Consider the following 21,274-nt stretch of genomic DNA (forward strand, 5'->3'; position numbering starts at 1 on the left):
GATTTCAGAGTGACATGATCACTTAAAAAGTTAGAAGCCTGGGACTGGGGAGGTAGGTGGCTTGGTGGGTAAAGGTGCTTGCTTTGAAAGCAAGATGACCTGAGTTCAAATCCCCAGGAACCATATAAAAGTGAGGCATGGCTGCATGTGCCAGTAACCTAGGTGATGGAGACAGGCGGATCCTGGGAGAATCCCGGATCCAACCTAGCTGAAATGGTGACCTTCCAACTTAATGAGAGTCCCTCCCTGCCTTAGACAATAAGGAAGAATGGGATAGAGGAAGACTCCCAATATCCTCTTAGTTTTCACATGTGCATTCAGGTGTACACACACACACACACACACACACACACACACACACACACACACACACTAGCATGCCAGCAGTAGAGGCGGTCATGATACAATCCAAGCATGCCGGTTGCTGTGCCTGGGATTTAGGCAGCCTGTGACAAGCACTGGCCAGCTTCTCCTTGTGAGCTGCCATTGAGCCTATAACAATAGAGCACTGACTGGAGCACCACAGATGGATGCTAATTCCACCCTCCCCCACCTCTGAACTCCTTTCTCCATCGTGCTCCCTTCAGCACCCTCGCACACCAGAGTAGCCAGGACAGGCGCGTCTATTCTTTCCGAGGTCGGTTCTTTTGCTCCAGAACCTCTCTGAGTTTTGACTTGTCCATAGCTTCATAGTCTCCTCTTGTTGTGCAATATGAAGTAATTGAAATTGTTAATTTTAGCACAGTGACAAATAAGTTGATTCTGTTTGGGGGAAGTTTGGGGTTTTTCAGTCTCTTACAGATTAAGATCTTAGTTCACTCAACATGTAGGTACTAGAAGGAGGTCCCTCCTGGTTATAGCCAGTGGTTTTCTCCAGACTTATTCAAGTTTGGGAGACAGTATGGAAGCGAGTTGTTGATTGTAAGTTGAAAGTCATACTTCTTCAATTGCCTTCTAATTATTATAGTTGTTAGATTTTGATCTTGAAGTACCAACAAAGCTCGCAGTAAATTAAGGTGCTCTGATCTTTGCTCTCTCCCTTGTGAATAGAGTGGTGCTGTGTAGGGGGAAGGGAGAATATTTGACATAAACACCTAGTTTTGAGAACAAGAGATTACTGTCTTCAGATCCTGTTGCTACCTAGGAGTTCTTGGCTTTGATTCATTCAGTAATATGTGTGCCCAAATATGAGCATAAAGGGATGCCTACACCCTTGTTACATAACTCTGTGTGGTTCTCCTGCAAGCCCATATTTATTTGCTGAAGGGCAGGGGAGGAGACAGCTTTACAGACCTTTAGGGGATGCGGGGAGGGGGGCAAGCAGGGGGAGGTGAGATGCTTGTTGCACCAATAAGAACAGTTAGAGAATGTGAAGTCTGAACATGATTTGATCCAAACAGTCATCTTCAAGAATTTGTTATGGAACTTCTGTGCTGCCGCGGGAGAAGTGAGGCATAGGGAACGTATACTCTTACTGTGAGATCTGTTGAAAAGGTGGTGTTATGTAACATATGCTGCAGCACATGTCTTTGTGTGGGGGCTGTGTTTGCGGGAGCGGAGTTTGTGTTAACCCCGAGTAATTGCAGTGGGGTTTTCATTGTCTCTACAGTAAAACTTCATAGACTGAATCCCTTCACAGTTCCTTGCAAACTGCTGAGTACGGTTTTTTCTTAGCAAAGCCTGCTCCTGCGGGAGCCCAGCCACCTGCCTTGTCTGTGCTTGTCCCTAAGCTGTGATGCACACTGTGGAATGTCACACGTCAGGGTGGAGCCTGAGTGGGGGCAGGCTTCCGTGTCTGACTGTTGGCTTCCCTGCCCGTTGTATGTACCCCTTCTTTCATCCCCTCGCCCCTTTACCCTTCACAGGTGAGCTGGTGTCTGTTCTCAGGGAAAATGGACGCCAGCAAGTATAAAGAGTTTCTTCTCTCGAGGATGCACCCGCCTCCTTTCCCCATCGTCATCTCTTCTGCTCCTAGGAAGCGCGGGCACCTTTCCCATCTGCCCAGAGCCCCTGCTGCTGTGCTGTGGCTGCTCTCCTCCCTTTCCTCTCCTCTCCTTTCTCCTGGGAGCTCCACCTTTCCCCCCAGTAGATCTTTCTCATTGGACTGTAAGCATGTTGGTAGTGTCTGCTAACTAAAGCATCTATGGAAATAGTCTTTGTCAGCCCCTTGATTTGTGTGTGTCAGCATGTGCACACACCAGCACAGCTGTGTGTGTGTGTGTGTGTGCTTGTGTGTGTGTGTGTGTGTGTGTGTGTGTGTGTGTGTGTGTGTGTGTGCCTGCTTTCATTCCCAAGTGAACTTTTTGGAAGATCTGTCTATCTTCACTTTTCCAGTTGATGCTTTTTTTCCTCCACCATGCTTACTCTGGTTCTGATTCCATAATCCACACTTGTGGGGCTTGGGTGACTTCCATGTGGCTGAATCTGTACAGTTGCAGGCCAGGGCTTACTTGTCAGTGTTTGGCCTCTTGAGCAGTGGTTTCTTCTCTCTTAGCCGCTGTATTGGAGTGTTTTACTGCTGTGGGTCCAGCCCTCTCCCTTCCCTCTTTTATCCTCAGCCATATTTACAGCTTTAGTGAATATAACCTTCGTTACAGAACACAGTGCTGTGAGTATGATCTTTCTCTGGTCCCTCTTCCTCTCCCCATTGTTGCCGTTCCCCTGCAAGCCACCGTGGTCTCCAACCTCAATTCTGTGGGAGTGTCTGAAACACATTAAGGTTCCTTGTCTGATCTCAGATCTGATTGCTTAATCTCTTAAAAATCGTAGTTAATGCACTTTAATGGCTGTCTGTAGTTCCTAAGGAGAAAAGTTTGCAGTCCTATGAGAAGTTCCTGCAAACCCGCCTCGTTTTGGCTCTCTTTTCACCCTGCTCCTCCCCAACTGCTGCTCCTGCCCTGCCTGGGCTACCTGCAATCAGGGTTCCTCCAACTGGAGGTACAGATGAGTTTTCTGTTGCGTTCTCACCACTAGGTGAGGACCTCTTGATGTACTCCAGCTTCCATGGACCCCATGACTGTTCTTAGCATCTCATTGCCTGGAATGTGGGAGATCATGTTAAATACCGTGTGAGTGAAAGAGTAGACTTGCTGCTTTGTTTGCTGGGAAGAGTTACGTCTGTATACCAAAAGGATCCAGCTACCTCTTCTCCGGTTGCATTTTCATGGCACTGTCCTGTGACACATGTTATTCTTCATGCTTTGTTTTACAGCTGCTTTCTCCCAAATCATCTTGCGACATTGGGAAACCCACATGGGTTCTTGAGCCTTGTCCCGGTGGCAAATGGGAAAACCTCACATTTCCCTATGTTCCATAGATGTAACTGGAATTCTAGATGATTTTGTTCAAGCTGTGTAACTCATGATTTCCAGTTGTAGTAAGTAGAGTTGTGCAGCTTTTATATCGTAAGAAAGAGAGAACAAGTTAGAGTCAGATCACAGGACATCGAAGCTCTGTGTGTTTGGTTGTGGTTATTGTTTTACCTTAACATGGCCTTCTCTCTTGATTATGTCAAAATTGTCTTTCGGTAACTAAGACTAACCTGTGATAAGAGACTCATAAAATGGCCTGTCTTACCAGCTTTTAAGTAAAGGTTAGGTGACATCAAGTACATTGTTGTGCAACCACAACCACCTTCCATATATAGAACACCACGTCTTGTATGACCCCTTGTTTTTATTGTAGTGATAAAACATCCCGACAAAAGCATCGGTAGACAAAGGGTTGATTTTAGCCCACATTTCTAGATCATAGTCCGGTGTTTCAGGGAAGTCACGGTGCCAGGCCCATGGGGTAGCCAGTCACATCACACCTGTGATGGGGAGCAGAGAGAATACATGCAGACATGCTTGCTCTCTTTACCCCTGCACAGTTCAGGGCCAGACTCAGGGATGGTATCATGGTCCTTTAAGCTGGGTCTTTCCATACCAGTGAAGGCAATAAAGACAGTCCCTATAGACACACCCAATCTAGACAGCCCTGCACTGAGACACTCTTCCCAGGTGACTCAGTTATATCAAGGTGACAAATAAAAGTAACCATCGTAACTCTGCCTCTTGTCAACTTGGCAAACAAAACATCACTTTAAGCTATAGCCTTCCGCCCTCAATCTCCAAAACCTCATGTTTGTTTTTGTAAGATATAGCCCACCTTTAAAAGTCCCTGAAGTTTTTTAAATTGCTAACATTCCCCTATGGAGTGCCTCACCCTCCCTGGGAAGTGGTGGGAAGATGGGATGGGGGGATGATGGGGGGCGGGCAGGGGAGGAGGGGAGAGAGAGGAAGCTGGGATTGCCATATGAAGCAGGCTTGTTTCTAATTTAAATTAAAAAAAAGTTCAGAGTCTCATAACTGTGATCTCCTGTTATTAAAAACAAGATAATACTTCCAAAATGTAATGGTACAGAGTAAACTCCTATTCCAGAAGTGAAAACAGGGCATAGAAACAGTCAGATCAAAATAAAAGGAAAATGTGAAAGTGCTAATGCCAAACCCGTCTGCCCCTGCCCACCTGCAGCATGTACAGCTGCCCATTTAGGCTTAGGCAGGCTCCGTTCCATAACACCTGTAGTTCTCCTTGGCAGAGCCACACAGCTCCGGCATCTGCCATGTCCGGGAGTCCCCATTCTAAAGAAGCTTGGCCTTCCCAGCTTCATGTCACAGTCCCTCGGGGCCTCTCCTCAGGGACCCTCAATAGTTCCAGGCCTCGGCTGCTCTCCACAGCCATCCTCGGTCTGGTGTCAGTACCAGGCGGACTATGCTGCTAATATTGCCAAATACTGATGCCAGCCTGCGATGTAGCCTGGCCCCCTTAGACCACATCCACATCAGCTTGTGCGCTGACCCCTTCGAGGAGCAGGGAAGCCCTTTAGGATTTCCTCCTTTAAGGGAATTCATATTCCAACAGGTGGGACCTCCAGTAGGGTTTGCCCAGGATATCCTTCCTATTGTCCATGTACAGCGCAGGTCTCACCAGAGCCTCTGAGCTCTTACAGCTGCCTGAAGGCCCCCACATCCTGCTGTCTCCCTGATTTGCCAGTACAAAAGCTCCATTAGCTTTAGTTTTAACTCCATTCAAGTTTCAGAGTATTCTTAAGCTGGGTCCTTCCCCATCAGTTAAGGCTTTCAAGACTACACGCTCACCCCATGCCCACAGGCCACCCTGATCTGCACGGTTCTGCATTGAGAATCTACCCACGTGATTCTAGGTTGTGTCAAATGGACGATTAAAAGTAGCCATCATCGTGACTGCAGGTGACCCAGCAAAGGATCTTCCCCCAGCAGCTAGTAGCCACTTTAAGCTGACATAGGAAATTGTTCCCTAATGTCTTTTCAGATGATCATAGCATTTCAAATCACTGATTTAGCCTCTTAGTCTTTAATACTTTTTCTTTAATACAGTCTCTGGTGGTGTACTGAGGGGAGAAATCGATGCTAGGATTTGTGTGTGCTTTGTGTTTGCATTTCCACTGTGGGGTTCTGTGCTAATAAAAAGTGTTTGAGGGGCGTCCTCAAAATAGCTGTCTGATGTTTTTATTTCTTAGTTAATGGGAACAAAGAATTTTTTGTTTTAAAGGAATAAAATAAGATGCAAGTTTTAAGAAATATTGTAGCTTCAAAGGAAAATTCAGTTTATTAGAGATACAGAATGCTGACATGGAGATCTCTCTCTCTCTCTCTCTCTCTCTCTCTCTCTCTCTCTCACACACACACACACACACACACACACTGGGGCTACCAACAGGAGTGTGGGTGAGGCATTATCTATAGAGTCAGGGATGGCTCAAGTCAGCTGCATCACAGAAGGCCCAGCTCAGCGTGGGTGATAGCGTATGACAGCTGGCAATATGCAGCTCATTGCAGGGTACACAAACAGCTCAGCAGGTCAGCAGGCTGGAGATTGCCTTTATGCATGTTGGCTGGTCTGCATCCCTTCCAGGAACCTCAGCTGCTCTGTCCCTTTAGTCCCTCTCACTGTTTATGAACCCTTAGGGAGGGAGGAGAGTAGTGAATTTAGTCAGTTTCAGGACTTCCTGAGACTTCTGTGTTGTTTGCTTCCTGAGTCTTAAGCAACTTCCCTTAGAGCTTTCTAAGCTTCAGAAGAAATTGCTGTAGAAGTAGAAAGGCCTGGGTATCTATTGGATATTTCTCCACAGCATCCTACCTAGTTCCCATATGAGTTAATGTACTAACAAAGTGTCTAGTGTCTGAAAAGTAATATTGGGGTTATTTCCTACCCCAAGTAAAATCTCTTGTGGAATTTTAGTATTCAGATAGCTTTAGCTGTTCCTATAGAGATATTTTGAAATTATGTAAGTATCTATCCATATATGTTCCTTCATGTACATACGCCTCATATATGTATATGTGTATGTATGCGTGTGTGTGATTGTAAACATTCTTGTCTAAAGTGGGTCCTTTTTAAAAATAGGCTCTTAAATATTGATTTTATTCAAACACTTACCATAATAGCCAGCTCTCCTTCTTTTATTTCTGTTACTGTGATAAACACTGTGGCTAGAAGCAGCCTGGGAAGGAAAGGGTTTATTTCATAGTATAGTTTACAGTCCAGCATTGAGAGAAATCAGGGAAAGAGCTCAAGTAGAGGGCATGGAAGAGTGCTGCTTACTGGCTTGCTATGGCCTGCTCATCTTAACTTCTTACCACCCAGGACCACCTGACAAGAATGGCACCACCCAAAGGAGCCTGGTCCCTCCCATATTAACCATTGATGGAGAAAATGCCCCCAGTCTTACTTACGGGCCAACCTGATGGAAGCAGTTCCTTAATTAGCATTGCCTGTTCCCTGATGACTCAAGCTTGTGTCAAGAAAAAAACAAACTAACTAAACAGCGCTCTCTTTTAAATATATTTTTACTTAGATCTATTAAACATAAGTAGGAGTAGTTTGCCCTTTTTTTTTTTTTTTTTGAGATAGAGTCTCACTGCAGCCCTGGCTGGCCTAAAACTCTGTATGTAGACCTGACTGGCCTCATGGGAGAGCTGTACCCGTCTTTCCCGCCTGGGTGCTGAAATTTAACTGTATACTGCCACATACGGCATGTTTGCACTTTCTGATCACACTTCCAACTTGACTTTATGCCCTTTTGATCTTGTCTTCAATTGAAATTTTGTGATTTTCTTGTATGTTTGCTTCAATTGCATTCATTCCTAAAAGAGAAGATGGGGTATGCTGTTTAAAAATTATAATCCATGATGATTGAGTCATCTGAAAAGATTAAATTATCAGAAGATAATAAGAACAATTGAGATCTTATCCATAAAAATACTTTTCTATAAAAAACATCTAGCATGTATTTTTTCCAGGATTGCTTTATATTATTAGGATAATAATAGGGAAATTCTAATAGTTAGTGCTCAGTACCATAGAGTGGAATACAGGGAGGAACACATAGCCTTCATGTGCCTGAAGCGTGGTCTGATGCCCTTTTTGTACTTCAACCAGGTCGAAAATGACATCCCTGCTAACATTCCACAAAAATAAGATTTTAGCTTTATAATGGGAAGAATATCTCCAGTAAGTGGAAAGCCCCTGAGTTTCTTTGTGCATATGGCGTACATGAGTGTATATGCATGATGTGTGTAGAATACAGATGTGTGCCCTTGAGCCACTGTAGAAGCCAGAGCAGGATCTTGAGTGTCTTCTATCGGAGTATAGTATGCCTCATTATTGCCTTGAGACAGGGTCTCTCCTGAACTGAAGCTCACCAACCAAACCCATTCTGGGATCCGTCTCTCTGCCACCCAATGCTGAGATTATGTGGGATCCATCTCTCTCTGCCATCCAGTGCTGAGATTACAGACAAGCAAAGCCACGCCCAGTTTTCTTATTTGGGTGTTGAAGATTTGAATGCAAACACTGACGCTTGCAAACCAAGTGCTTTTTCCCACTGAGGCATCTCACTATCCCCCAGTATAGGAAATATTCCAAGAATGTGTTACCCAATGATACTACAAAGAGAGGAGGAGGTAGATAGGACTTAGCACAGGCCTCAGGGTGCTCCAGGTGGAGGAGGAAGGCCACTGAAGACTAGCAAGGTAGCAGTACAACTTTGAAGACTTGAGGACTTTGTTTTTCCCAGTCCTTTTTTATTTTCCCCCTTTTCTAATTTTGCTTACCTAATTTACTTTATCTACTACAAAGTTTTGGTAGGGGCCAACCACTGTAGTTAAGTTCAAGATAGAAGAGGGGCTTATTCAAACTCACTGTACTGTGCAGCTGTTTCTGTCCTGAAATGACATCATTCTAAAGGAAGTTTTGTGTTTTATTCTCTTGGTCAAAAAACTTCATTCTTCAATGACTTTATTCATTCCCTTTGGGATTACTCAGTGTTTACGCTCTTTGCTAATGGCAGGGTTCTCAATAGCATGCTGTTTCTTGTTCAGAGATTGGCAGACTCAAAGTCTGGTTTTAATTTCTCCAGGAAATTTGAATTTTGTGGAAGCCAAACAATGTTTTTATTGGAAGAACTTTAGGTACCTGGTCTAGACTTTTTGTGCATACCTGTTTAGTATTCTTGACATCAGTAGATGTCAAGGGTGTGTGATGTGATTTTTTTAAAGGATTGTGTGCAGAGGGCTGCGCCTTACCTCTACTGCTGTCAGTGGTGTATGGTGGTGATCACACTGGTGGGTGTGGAGACCGATGAAGAGCTTGTGATGATTTTCTGGACTGGGAACAAACAGGAAATAGAGCTACATTTCCAGTTCATGAACACTTCCTCTAAGCCCTAATAGTGTGTGTGTGTGTGTGTGTGTGTGTGTGTGTGTGTGTGTGTGTGTGTGTGTGTGTGTGTGTTATGGAATCCTGACTTTTCTTTAGGCTAAAAACAAACAAAAAAGAAATACACATGTGTGTTTACCTTTTTCTCAGGACCAATGATGTATTTGAGTTTCCTGTGCAAGTGACTGCTAAACAGTGTTCCAAGTAACTTACTGCCCTCCCACATCACCTGGAGCACACAGAGGGCCCAATGTTCATGTGTTTCCCGGGGGTTATTATGAGCAAACCTGAGAGCCTGTGGGGTTATAGATGGGTTTCCTCTAAAAAGTGATAGGGAATTTCTAAGGAGATCTGGGGGCATAGATGCTGTGGAGAATGGAGGGGTGGGTGCTGCAGAGAGTGGAGAGGGAAAATGTTGTGCTTCTGCTCCTTAGAAGACTTTGTTGTTTCCACATTTGTCTGTATTCTCTTAAAGCTTTTTTTCTTGAGTTCAGATTCAAGGCTCAGACTGAGTGAGGTTCTGGTCATCATGTTCCACGACTCTTTGAACTTAGAATAGTTAAGAAGTCTTTTCCTCTTGAGATAGAGCTAGCTGCAGAGTATCTCTCTGGTGTATGATAGCATGTCTTACAAATTAAAATGAATAAAGCTGTGTGTCTGTCTGTATGTGTGCAGGCATGTATGTCTTTGTGTATGTGTGCACATGCATGTGTGTGTATGTATGTGCATGAATGCGAGCATGCACAAGTATGAGTGTGTGTGTGTGTGTATGTGTGTGTGTGTGTGTCTGTCTGTCTGTCTGTCTGTCTGGGAAAGAATGATTATGAGGGAAGTTATAAATACAAAGGTGAATGAAATTTTGCAAGTGAAATTACTAAGGAATCTGCTCACTAACATACCTGTAGATATTTATTGATGGATGTATGTTTCAGTAGGAGGATAAACTGTTGAAGTTTGTCAGGACTTGGTCCTTGCTATCTTGGAGTTAACCATTGAGAAAAACAAGAATTTCTCTCTGTCTCTCTGTCTCTCTCTCTCTGTCTCTCTGTCTCTCTCTCTCTCTCTCTCTCACACACACACACACACACACACACACACACACACACACACACACACACACTACTAGGGCCAAGAAGTATAAAATTACCTTTTTTGCTACTCTTGAATACATCCTAGAAGTACAAGGAGCTCAGTAACCAGACATGATGGGTTGAGGGGGGGCAGTTAGCAAGTGTCCTATAGAGGAGGTGGAGCCAACTCTGCTTGGGAGGAGAAAGGATTGTAAACAACAACAGTGAATAGGATAACCAGAGCAGAGGGTACCATGGGCATGGCATTAAACTAAGCAGAAAACTTTGGCATTTGGGGAGAATCTGAGAGGATGCTGGCTGATTTTGAAGGATGAAACCGGGAGAGAGGAGCTTAAGTCAGTTAAGGAGGACAGATGTAGACGTAAGATCCAATCATGGGGCATTCATTGACTCTGGGAAGTTACATATGCTCATAGTTTTATATTTTTCTTGTGTGTCTTTTGGTCCGTACACGCCTCTGAGACAAGTAAGCAAAGACAAGTGTTAGGAAGAGGCCTAGGATTTAATATGGGTGTGGCACCAGTATTTGCAGGCGCTGCTATTTAGGTGGCAAGTACTTGCACTTGTCATGTTGAATTGGCATGTCAGAAACTTAACACAGTGCACTTTTTCCTAGGCCGGACCTGATAGACATGAATACTGTTGCTGTTCAAAGCAACCTTGCAAATTTAGAGCACGCTTTTTATGTAGCTGAAAAAATCGGTGTCATAAGACTTCTGGACCCCGAAGGTGAGTTATTTTCTTGACTCACACCTGCGCTGGCATGCACGTCACACCAGAAGTCATCTGTTAGCATCGTGAAGTAATTCATTTCTGTTGCTGCTTGTAGATGTTGATGTCTCTTCACCCGATGAAAAGTCAGTAATAACTTATGTGTCCTCCCTCTATGATGCATTTCCCAAAGTCCCGGAAGGTGGTGAAGGCATTGGCGCAAATGTGAGTATTGGCTTCCTGCACTTAAAGCTGTTGGTTCATCCATTGATGATCAGTAAATGAATTGCTTGCCGATTAGTGTAGGATTTTAAAAGCAGATTTTAAGTGCTATCTAAATATTTGAGCCAATATACTATTTTTTCTGATTGTACATATGTCTCACAGCATCGTTCTACATTGAAATTAAAGCGTAACTAAAAAAGTTGTTCTATGTCACAAATAAAGGAAGCTACTCGAGAGTCACAGCACATCTGTGAATGAAACTAATGAGTTACTGGAATGTAAATATTTCCCTTTTTAACTGGCTGCCCTTTACAACTGCTGGCTCTCCGATTCTTCTCTGTAGATAGGCCATCTCACTGTAGAATGCAGTTTTACGTTGATTCAGGAGATCCTGTGAAATAGTTGACTAGATAGTTGTTTTCTGACTTGAGGCCTGGATGAAGGTCTCTGTGTTTGACCAGGTGACAAGAGCTAGGTTTCTGACACACGGTTAGGCTACTGTGACCTCTCTGGAATCACCATTTCTCAAAGGCTTGTGGAATTTAACCCGGCTGTGTACTTTGACGAGGTCATGTCGAACAAACGCTGTGTCTAGACGTGAACAGGAGGCCGTGTTCATTTGAAGGTGATGTCCCTTAACCCCGGGCTGCTCCCTTCCTTCTCACTGACACATAGAGACATAGATGCATATGCAGCGCCTGGAAGCCTTGCGCTCCCTTTTCCAGTTGCTTGCTGCACTCTCCATGGTGTCACTTCTAGATCTGTTTTCGTTTTCTTCCCCTCACCTTTCACGAAACGATCTCAACCTTTTGGGTCTCCCAGCGCTGTGCTCCCGTTTCACCGCTCTGAGCCGTTGCTGCCGAATGGTTCTGGTAGCTCCCCTACCTTCTTGCCACAGTTGCCCTAGCTTCACCTCTCCTGTCTTTGTGTGGAACTGGGCTTGATGGCATATGCTTTTCCAGCTCTACATTAACTCTGCACATGCCAAATTAATTTTTGTATACTGTGGTGTATTTATTATTACAGTTCGCCGGCTAACTGGTTAAATTCATTCAGCTGTTTTAGTAGTCAGAACCGCATTTTAATTATCATTATTGACAATTCCATCTACAGTTTTGTAGTATTAACCAATTACTTATAGGCAGAACGTTTCTGTGTCAGTGCCCTGCATCCTTGGGGACTCCTTGGGGACTCATGTCTTTTATCCACTCTCTACACCCTTCTCCGACCTCATTATTCCTCACCGTTCAGTGCAATACTGCTCAGAAGCCTCTGGCGATCATTGCAAGGCACAAGTGTTTCCTTCCCTCTTTTTTTTTTTTTTTTGTATATGCTAACTGTTTCAGTCATTTGAGCATGCAGACACACTGCCCACCATGTCGCTTAATTTCTTACAGTGATTCTCTGGTCTCCCTAGTTAGGCAATAACTTTAGACTACAGATATTACACCTTAAAAGTTTTGATTTTTATTGTAACAGTGAGTGTAATCCTGTCACTTAATAAGCATTCGTCAGAAGCCTAATTACATAGCAGTTGTCAGTCTTCCGATTCCTTCCTTTTACAAGAGTTTGTTTAATGAGTACCTGAAAATTCCATCACATCCAACCTTTCCTCGTCTGGTCCCTGCATCTCCTGCCACTTGGTTGAGTGTCAGATATTAGGGAACTGAGATGCTCAGTGGTCAGCAGAGGTGACTAACCTGGCATATGCAAGCTGCTACTCCCTTAAGTGGAGCCCTGGAAAACCTCCCAGATCACAGCATTTTTTGAAGCCTCTTCGATGTAGTGCCCCAAACAGCCACTATTTTTGGACCAGAATTGACACTCATTAGGCCAGGCGTAGTGGCCAAATGTTGATAGCATGTTTTTTATTTTGTTTGTATGGAAAGAATTGTAGCTGAGTAGAAATTACGAAAATGTTTACCTGATCCTCTCTGTCAAGCTTCAAGACATCTGAACTAATGGAAATATGTCTGTCAAATTGTGTTATACACGAATGTTTTTACCCATAGACACAGACTTTTCCTGATGTTTTATTTCGTAGGATGTTGAAGTCAAGTGGATCGAATACCAGAATATGGTGAACTACCTCATCCAGTGGATTAGACACCACGTGGTCACAATGTCCGAGAGAACATTTCCTAACAATCCTGTAGAACTAAAGGTTAGTGTACTGTAGAAGTTCAGGAGAATTGATTCCATCCAAAACTTTAAACTAAAGCTAGGTTAATCCATAATCTTAACATTCAAGATAAATTGCCATTGGCAAGCCATACATTTTAGTATGCAAAGCTTTTGTTATCTATCTTCTTATATAAGGAGAAAGTTGAGGTACATATTAATAATTAAAAACAGTTATAGTAACAGCATCTTTAAGGAGTTCCATTCCTCAAGCTTTAATTTGTTGGGAATTAAAGGTATGATTTGAGAGCTTCTGAAACTAGCATTGCCAAATCTTGCATGATGAGTGGAAAGTGCTAGGAGGCCACCAGACGCTGGAACAGAAAGATCCCTGGGGAGCTCACACACATCAGGAGCATGCCTCTGCTTGTGTCAGGTTAGAACTGTCCCAAGGGCTTCTTTTGTAGAGTACAGGCATATCCTGCACGTTATGAATTTCAAAATACAGATCAACTGTAGTACAATTGAACTTAGAATCAGTGCTCATAGCCTGGTGTTTGTGGGCAAGGTTTAGCAAACCTTTGCTAATACTGTAACCTTAGGTAAGGTTATTGAGATGGAGATATCCCAACCATGAGAAGAAATTATGAATATGCAGCTTATCAAAGATTATAAGCTGTCTCATTTTATACATTTGTATTTGAAATAGCAAAAGCAGTTTCTTTTTAACTAACTACAAAGTAGCCTTAATTCTTTGACTTAATAAGCTTTGCTTTTAACTCTCAGACTGGAATCACAAAAATAACACAGGATAGGCCCCATGAAAGTTCTTTGTTGTTCTCACACATCTGTTGAGAACATCTGTGATTTGGCTCTTTTTCTCATTGTCACAGTGTGCTTGTCCTTTGCACAAAGTTACTTAGTATGTGTTGAAATAAAAAAGAAAAAGACCTTTTTATAGGGTGTTATCACGGTAAGATGCCTCTCTCTGTGAATATGAACTATTTTAGGGTGTGAAAACCTGGCTCCTTCTACTGCAACATGGTGCCACAGTGCTTTGCACATAGTGACATTTGGTGACTAATGACTGACAGTAGTCTACAAGATTTTGGTTTTGGTTCCATACAGTTTTTGGATTTTATGTACAAATGCATTTATTTGCAAATGAATTCTGGGGGTGTGAGCGTTGCTTTGTTTTTGTTTTGACCATTGGGCAAATATGTGTGGTTTCTGATTTCTACAAATCTTTAAAAGTTGTAGGAGTCTTGAGTATTTACATAGGTTACTTGCTAGTGGGTAATTTAGGAGAGAAAACATATCCTTAGGAATTAGCAAGCACTTCTACAAGTTTACAAGCCTTTGTAGAATTTTACAGAAATGTGCTGTAGCATAATTTAAGCTTAATTGATTAGTATGCACCTATTAAATGTGAAAGTATTTTATTTATGCAATTTAAGAAGGTTTTCTAAAATGAACATAATAACATTTAAAGAGATTCACAAGTGAGATGTACTTACATGATTGGAGTGTCTATAATACCAATGCCAACTAATAGCATCCACTTTCTTTTGTTAGTGAAGAAAACAAACAAAAAGCCCGTTGAAATTGACAGTGGTATGGAGTTAGCCCTGCCTAGGTGCTACGGGTTCCAGAATAGAGCCATGGAATGTAAGGGAACAAGTCTTTCCCTTCCTTAATGAAAATGTCACCAAACTGTTTTCTAGAAACTAAAAACCAGTGTGTGGTGTTTGGGAAGCTCAGCCTCTCAAGGATGTGATATGCTTCTGTGTTTGGGTGCTGGGTACTGGTCATCATTCATCGTTCAGATTCCTGTGTGGTACATGTTGAATTATGGCTCACATCAGCAGTTTATCCCTCATCTGGTCCTGCACAACCCAGCACACAGCTGCCTGGCAGCTGGAGCATTGAGTCCATAAAGAAATTCTACTGAGTGCTTATGACACAGGCTGTAGTGACATTGTGAAAGCGGGCCATAAATTATTTTATTTTTCATTATAGGCACTTTATAATCAGTATTTACAGTTTAAAGAAAAAGAAATCCCACCAAAGGAGACAGAGAAATCAAAAATTAAACGACTATATAAATTATTAGAGGTAAGCCAAAAAATATTCTTTGGTAATTTCAGAATTGTTTTCAGGTCTTTGCTGTATATTAACTATTTCGTTTCCTTAAGATTTGGATAGAGTTTGGACGCATCAAACTCCTTCAAGGTTATCATCCAAATGACATTGAAAAGGAGTGGGGCAAGCTCATCATCGCCATGCTTGAGCGGGAGAAGGCGCTCCGACCTGAGGTGGAGAGGTAGGGAAACTGGCCTGTTCCAGTGCCTGCTGCAAGGCGCTCTCCATTCTCATGCTCTTAGAACTTGGTTTTTATTTTTATTGTTTTGCTGGTTTCTTTGTTCTTTCTGTGGTGTGTTCTTGTCTGCCTGAGTTCTTGTGTGTACTTGCATGTGGAGGTCAGAGCTCAACAACCTTGGTCTTTCCTCAGGAACTGTCCACCGTGTTTTATGAGACATGGTTTTACTGGGACCTAAGTCGCGCACAGTTTACATTTTCCATTCACATGTTTGTGTGACCTTGGATAAGTCTCTTGGTGTTTTTGTTCATCCATTTCCTTATCTAGAAATGGTAGCAAGAACTCTTAAAGAGTAAATTAGTAACTACATAAAGGATCTGGTAGGTTGGATTGCTCTGTAAGAGTCTCATCTAATAAGGTGTTTATTACAGTTTTAAAACAAAAATCTTCCAGAAGTCTTTCTGAAGACAACCTTAAAGTACCAAGGCCCAAGCTTGGAAGTTCTTAATTTAGAGATTAGTTATTTTGTTTCTTATTCAAGTTTTTAAGATGGCCTCCTTCTTTTGAGGCAGTGGACAGACTTCCACTAAGAAGGCAATGGAGGCTGAGCGTGTAGTTGAGTTAGTAAAGTTCTTGCCATGGCTTCCATCCCTAGCCCCACATAAAACTGTGTGCATTTGGGAAGTAGAGGCAGAGGAACGAGAAGTTCCAGATCATTTTCTTTACTATGTTGTAAGTAAGAGGCTAGCCTGTACTACCTGAGATCCTGTCTCAAGGAGCAACAACAACAGAAATAAGACAGGGAAAATTAGTCTGGGTTCACTTTCTGCCATCAGGGTGCATGCTCTGGCTGCAGAGCAGACACTCTGGCTGTCTCTTAGGAGTTCACCTAGGCTGTGCACCACTCTCCTCTGTTCACGGGGGTTTTGTGTAGTTGGTCCTTTTGGCCAGGAATCCATTTCACTTCCCTCTTTCTCTTTACTCCTAGTCATCCTCAGACTTCAGCCTCTGTTTTCCTTCCAGTACTGTCCCAGCCTGGGTGACACATGCCTTTTTTTTAATGACTAATAATTTATAGGTATTTTTCAAGACCGCTTACCTTGGTTGTAATTTCATATGTATTCATGTTTCATTCAAGCCACCTTTTTCTGAGATGGTAGCTCTAACAATTGGAGACAAGCTGTCATTTTGTGTCCCTTGCCAGTGCTTTTGCAGAGTACCAGGCAGATAATAAACACCGAGTGTAGTAGTGTTCTATGGTCTCCCACACTGACTTCAGGGTTGACGTGGGAGGATGTATTTGAGATACAAAGGCAAGTTCAACTTGTCCCTTCGTTACTAGCTACACTCTTGTTAAAGCGTAAAGTCATCATGTCTATATAAACAGAGCATAAGAATCAAAGTGAGTTTTAAATGCATGGGCTGCAGCTCTTACTAATGCTTAAAATGAGGTATTAAATGAGTCATTTGAATTAAAAGATAGAGAACTTTAGTCACTACATCAGTAGCTGAATTTTAACGTGTGTCTTAATCCACCAGGATGCTGCAAACTGGGTAACATAAAAGGAGTTTATTGTCAAGGGTTGTGTTGTGGTACAAGTCTACTATAAGCCCAGCACTTGGGAAGCTAAAACAGGAGCATGAAAAGCCCGGGCTATGTCAAAGACTGTCTTGTGCTTAAGAAGAGAAAAGTGGAAGAGGAAATTGGGAACTCCAAGTTGTAGATGTTGAGAAATGCTGGCACTGGCTCCTGGTGAGGGCCTTCCCCTGGGAGATGCCAGAAAGGCCCTTAGAGGAAGAGCAGAGCAGCATGGTGGCTAGGGAACCAGGCAGGCACAGGAGAGAGAAGGCGCTCTCTGGAGCCGCACAGCCATCCCACCCACTGGTGCAGTAACCAAGCCACTCCTTTGAGAGTGACATTAATTTATTCATGAGAGTTGAGCCTTTATGACATAATCACCCTTAACTGCGTCACACTGGGGATCATGCTTCCAGTACAGATGCATCCAACCACAACAGAATGCTACTGAAAGAAAGCAGTTGAGAGTTCAAGATTCAGGAGCCAGTCTATTCTGGATTATGTTTATTATGTCAGCTTGGAAGTCACGTGATCTTAGAGGCGGTCTTAAATCTCTGGGCCTGTTGTCGTTGTAACAGGATGGAACAATACTTACCACATTCACAGGTTATGAATATAAGATGAGGTTATGTGTGTAAAATGTTTAATTTCCTGGTGCATAACAACTGTATAGTAAATGTAAGGTACAGCTGTTCCTGTTTTTAATTGTTCTATTTTACTTGGTAATTGCTTTGTGAAAATTAAAATGTTTGACTCAGAGCAGAGAAGTTTTGCTTTGTAGTTTTGGAGGTAGGGAAGGATTTGGAAACTTGTTTGGATAAAAGCCTTAATTTTTCTTGACACCAGTTTTTGGCCCTGGCTACGTATTGCAAATTGCAGTAGCTGTGTGGCTTGGAGTATGTGGAAAACAAGGAAAGAGTTGATGTTCTTGGACCCTCTACCAGTCTGTGTTAGGAAAGCAAGTCCAGACACATTTGCAGTTATTGAGACAATCAATAGTCTACTTGGATTCTTTGTCTTTTCAAATACGAGCTGTAGTCGTTCAGAAGTAGCATTACTGAGAAAGTCTGTCATGCAAAGGAAAGTAATTCAGTGTTTTTCCAGTTAATTTAATATGGTGAACAAATGACATGATGGTCAAATGGAAATAGGTTTTTGTTTCTCATTAAATTTGCTTGCTTGTGTGTGCCTGATTGTTCCAGCATTTAGCCTTGTGTATCCAGCACATAGCATCTCTTTCCAGAAGTCTGGCTGTGGTATAATCTTTGTGGCTTCTTACTTGGTGGTCAGAATTGATAGAATTACCTTCACTGGGGATGATGATTCCTGGGTTCCCGGGTCCCGGAGTTGTTTTTTAGGTGGTTGCAGCTGGATGACTCTTAGTGAAAATATTTGGCATGTCTTTTTCCAGTGACGCCCAATCATCCTGCTCTGTCTGTACTTGCAGGGCTTTAATGCAGGCTACAAAAGGCAAACCTCAGCAAGTAAATGAATGGCTTGAGGCATGATTCTTCTGAATAGTTATCAGCATAGTATTTGCAGTGCATTGCATATGCATGTCGAAGCGTATTTAAGGATCCATTAAAGCTGTGTCATTCCACCAAGGCCACTTTTCACCAGGTAGAAGTTGAGCTTTCTCCAGTCCTACTTTCATGGTCCTGGGATATCATTTTGGGACTGAAAATGCAGAGCAGTAGCTACAGTTATCGTAGCAGTGACTCTGTGTTTACTAACACTACTAGCACTCGGACTAGTCTTGATTCAAACGACAATCTTCTGTCTGTCCATTGTGGCCCCACACTGATCAACTCCTGCATTAGCTTCGGCAATGAGTCCTTTGATGGACACAGGTATGGAGTCGATGGTGTGACGCTGTCTTTTCTTCCTTGGTGGGGTCGCTTTTCAGGACTGATGAACTCTTTGACTTAAAAAACAAGGATTTCCCCCCCTCCCTTTGTCTCTTTTAGGTTGGATATGCTGCAACAGATTGCTTCCCGAGTTCAGAGGGACAGTGTCATCTGTGAAGACAAACTGATCCTAGCCCGAAATGCTCTCCAGTCTGTAAGTTGATTCCGGAGCCAGGGCTTGCTGTAGAGAGTGGTGTGTGCCTGGGTAACCTGGAACCTCTCTCATATTGTTTCACGGATTCCTGGTACTCACTCTGCAGAAGCTTTGAGAGATTATGATTGGTATTTTCTCTCTTGGGAGGCAGTGAGTGAAAGGAAAACATATATTTGAACCAAAAGAAATAAAGACCAAGTAGGCATCTCTTCACATATTTTGGAGTTTGTAATTTACAGCTACTTTTGACCTTTGCTTTACAGAATTAATGCTGAGTTCTTTTAAATTACAGGATTCTAAAAGATTAGAATCAGGAGTGCAGTTTCAGAACGAAGCAGAAATCGCCGGGTACATTCTTGAATGTGAGAACCTTTTACGCCAGCATGTGATTGACGTGCAGATTCTGATCGATGGAAAATATTACCAGGCAGACCAGCTAGTGCAGAGGTAGGGTGATCCCTCTTCCTTTTCAATAACTTTTTCATCAGAATGTGATGGGAATGTATAATATGAAGTTAAGTTTTGTATGTGAATTATAATATTTTGATAAAAGCAAGTAGGATCAATATTTGCAATAAATATAAATTTACTGTCACAGTAAATACTTGAGTCATTAAAATTAATATTTTAAGTATCTATATTTCCAAGTATGTAAAATATTTTTGTAGGTCTTTCGATGTGACCAAGAGGCAGAGTGAATATTTAGCTAAGCATAGTTAAGGCTCTGGGTTTGATCCTCAGGCTACCAAATAATAGTAATGATGATGATGATGATGATGATAATAATTTACAACATTAGAATAGGGAAAAGTTTCCATCTTCAGTTACTTTCGTGTTTACTATGAAAATGGTCATGACCAAGTATTAGAAAAATGTATGTATATAAAGTGGGAAAGCTATGGAGGCTAGCGAGATGGCTTAGTGGTTAAGAGCACCACTGACTGCTCTTCTAGAGGACCTGGGTTCAAACCCCAGCACCCACATGGGGGCTGACAACTGTCTGTAACTACAGTTCCAGGGTACCTGATGTCTGTACACAGGCATACACAAAGACACAACACCAGTGCACACACACACAAAAAGGTGAAGCTGTGTATGGTGGCACCCACATGGATTCTAAGCTCTCTGAAGGCTTAGGTAAAAAAGTTACAAATACAGGGACTACATAGCAAGACTGTGTCTCAAGGAGGAGAAGTGAACAGCAAATAAAAAGTGTTTCTGAGAGCCGGGCGCACACCTTTAATCCCAGCACTCGGGAGGCAGAGGCAGGCGGATCTCTGTGAGTTCGAGGCCAGGCTGGACCGACAGCCTCCAAAACAGAGAAACCCTGTCTCGTAAAACCAAAAAAAAAATGTTTCCGAGAAGTTTGTGGGGGGCGTAGAGAATAGAACCTGGCAAACTATAATTTCTTTCTGTGTATACATAAGAAAGTAAACTTTGTAAATCACGTGTGAGCCAATAATTTCACTTCTAGGAGTCAGCAGTTATTCTCTAGGTAGGTAATAAGTAGATGCAATTAGAAAACTTTATGTTCATGCCAGAAGTAATTTATAAGAAATTTTATTATCCTTAATATCAAATAATAGAACCATCACCTTATGGTACATAATTATGTTCCTTATAAATGACGGTTATAATGACTAATAATGTGGAGAGTTTTTGCAGTCTGATATTCCGTGTAAACAAAGCATGAGGCAAAATTTTACCAAGATGGTTTCAGTGACGTTTAAAAAAAAAGTTATTTCTTGAGTGTTTAGTTTTGCAGAACAACAGCTGAAAGCAGCCTCCTGTATGCCTTCTTCCTGGGCCCCTCCCTCACCATTAGTGGCTTGCAATAGTGGTACATGACCAGTATTGGTACATCAGCTAACGCCAGCAGTTGCGCTGGCCTTTTCAATCACACCTTATCCCTCTCCATGTTCCTGCAGGGTTGCGACGCTGCGTGATGAAATTATGGCCTTAAGGAATGAATGTTCCTCAGTGTACAGCAAAGGACGCATGCTGACCACAGAACAGACAAAGCTCATGATATCAGGAATCACTCAAAGTCTAAACTCAGGATTTTCACAGACCTTACACCCCAGTCTGAACTCAGGGCTAACCCAGGGTTTAACACCTTCCTTGACTTCTTCTAGTGTGACTTCCGGCTTGTCCTCGGGGATGACTTCCCGATTGACTCCATCTGTTACTCCGGCTTATACACCTGGTTTCCCATCAGTAGTAGCTCCAAATTTCACTCTGGGAGTCGAGCCAAATTCATTGCAGACTCTGAAGCTAATGCAGATCCGAAAGCCCCTTCTAAAGTCATCTTTGCTGGATCAGAATTTGACGGAAGAAGAAGTCAATATGAAATTCGTTCAGGATCTCTTGAACTGGGTTGATGAGATGCAGGTACTGTTCACCTCAGTTTCCCAGTCTTATTCA

General features: G+C 42.6%; 1 protein-coding gene across 20 annotated transcripts in view; it reads left to right on the forward strand.

Moving 5' to 3' along the window:
- The window catches only part of Dst (dystonin), a 400,220-nt gene that overhangs the window by 229,893 nt on the left and 149,053 nt on the right, over positions 1-21,274 (forward strand). For 19 of the 20 annotated variants that reach the window (XM_040729463.1, XM_040729445.1, XM_040729449.1 and 16 more), the window contains 8 exons: positions 10,450-10,562; positions 10,663-10,769; positions 12,814-12,933; positions 14,910-15,005; positions 15,086-15,213; positions 18,757-18,850; positions 19,143-19,297; positions 20,779-21,241. In XM_040729463.1, the coding sequence (XP_040585397.1) occupies positions 10,450-10,562; positions 10,663-10,769; positions 12,814-12,933; positions 14,910-15,005; positions 15,086-15,213; positions 18,757-18,850; positions 19,143-19,297; positions 20,779-21,241 (1,276 nt within the window). Of the gene's footprint in view, positions 1-10,449; positions 10,563-10,662; positions 10,770-12,813; positions 12,934-14,909; positions 15,006-15,085; positions 15,214-15,726; positions 18,640-18,756; positions 18,851-19,142; positions 19,298-20,778; positions 21,242-21,274 lie in introns of those variants that run through there. The other variant, XM_040729465.1, reaches the window with a different exon arrangement.

The sequence above is a fragment of the Mesocricetus auratus genome, unplaced genomic scaffold (genome assembly GCF_017639785.1).
Source record: "Mesocricetus auratus isolate SY011 unplaced genomic scaffold, BCM_Maur_2.0 Super-Scaffold_100021, whole genome shotgun sequence".
Lineage (NCBI taxonomy): Eukaryota > Metazoa > Chordata > Mammalia > Rodentia > Cricetidae > Mesocricetus > Mesocricetus auratus.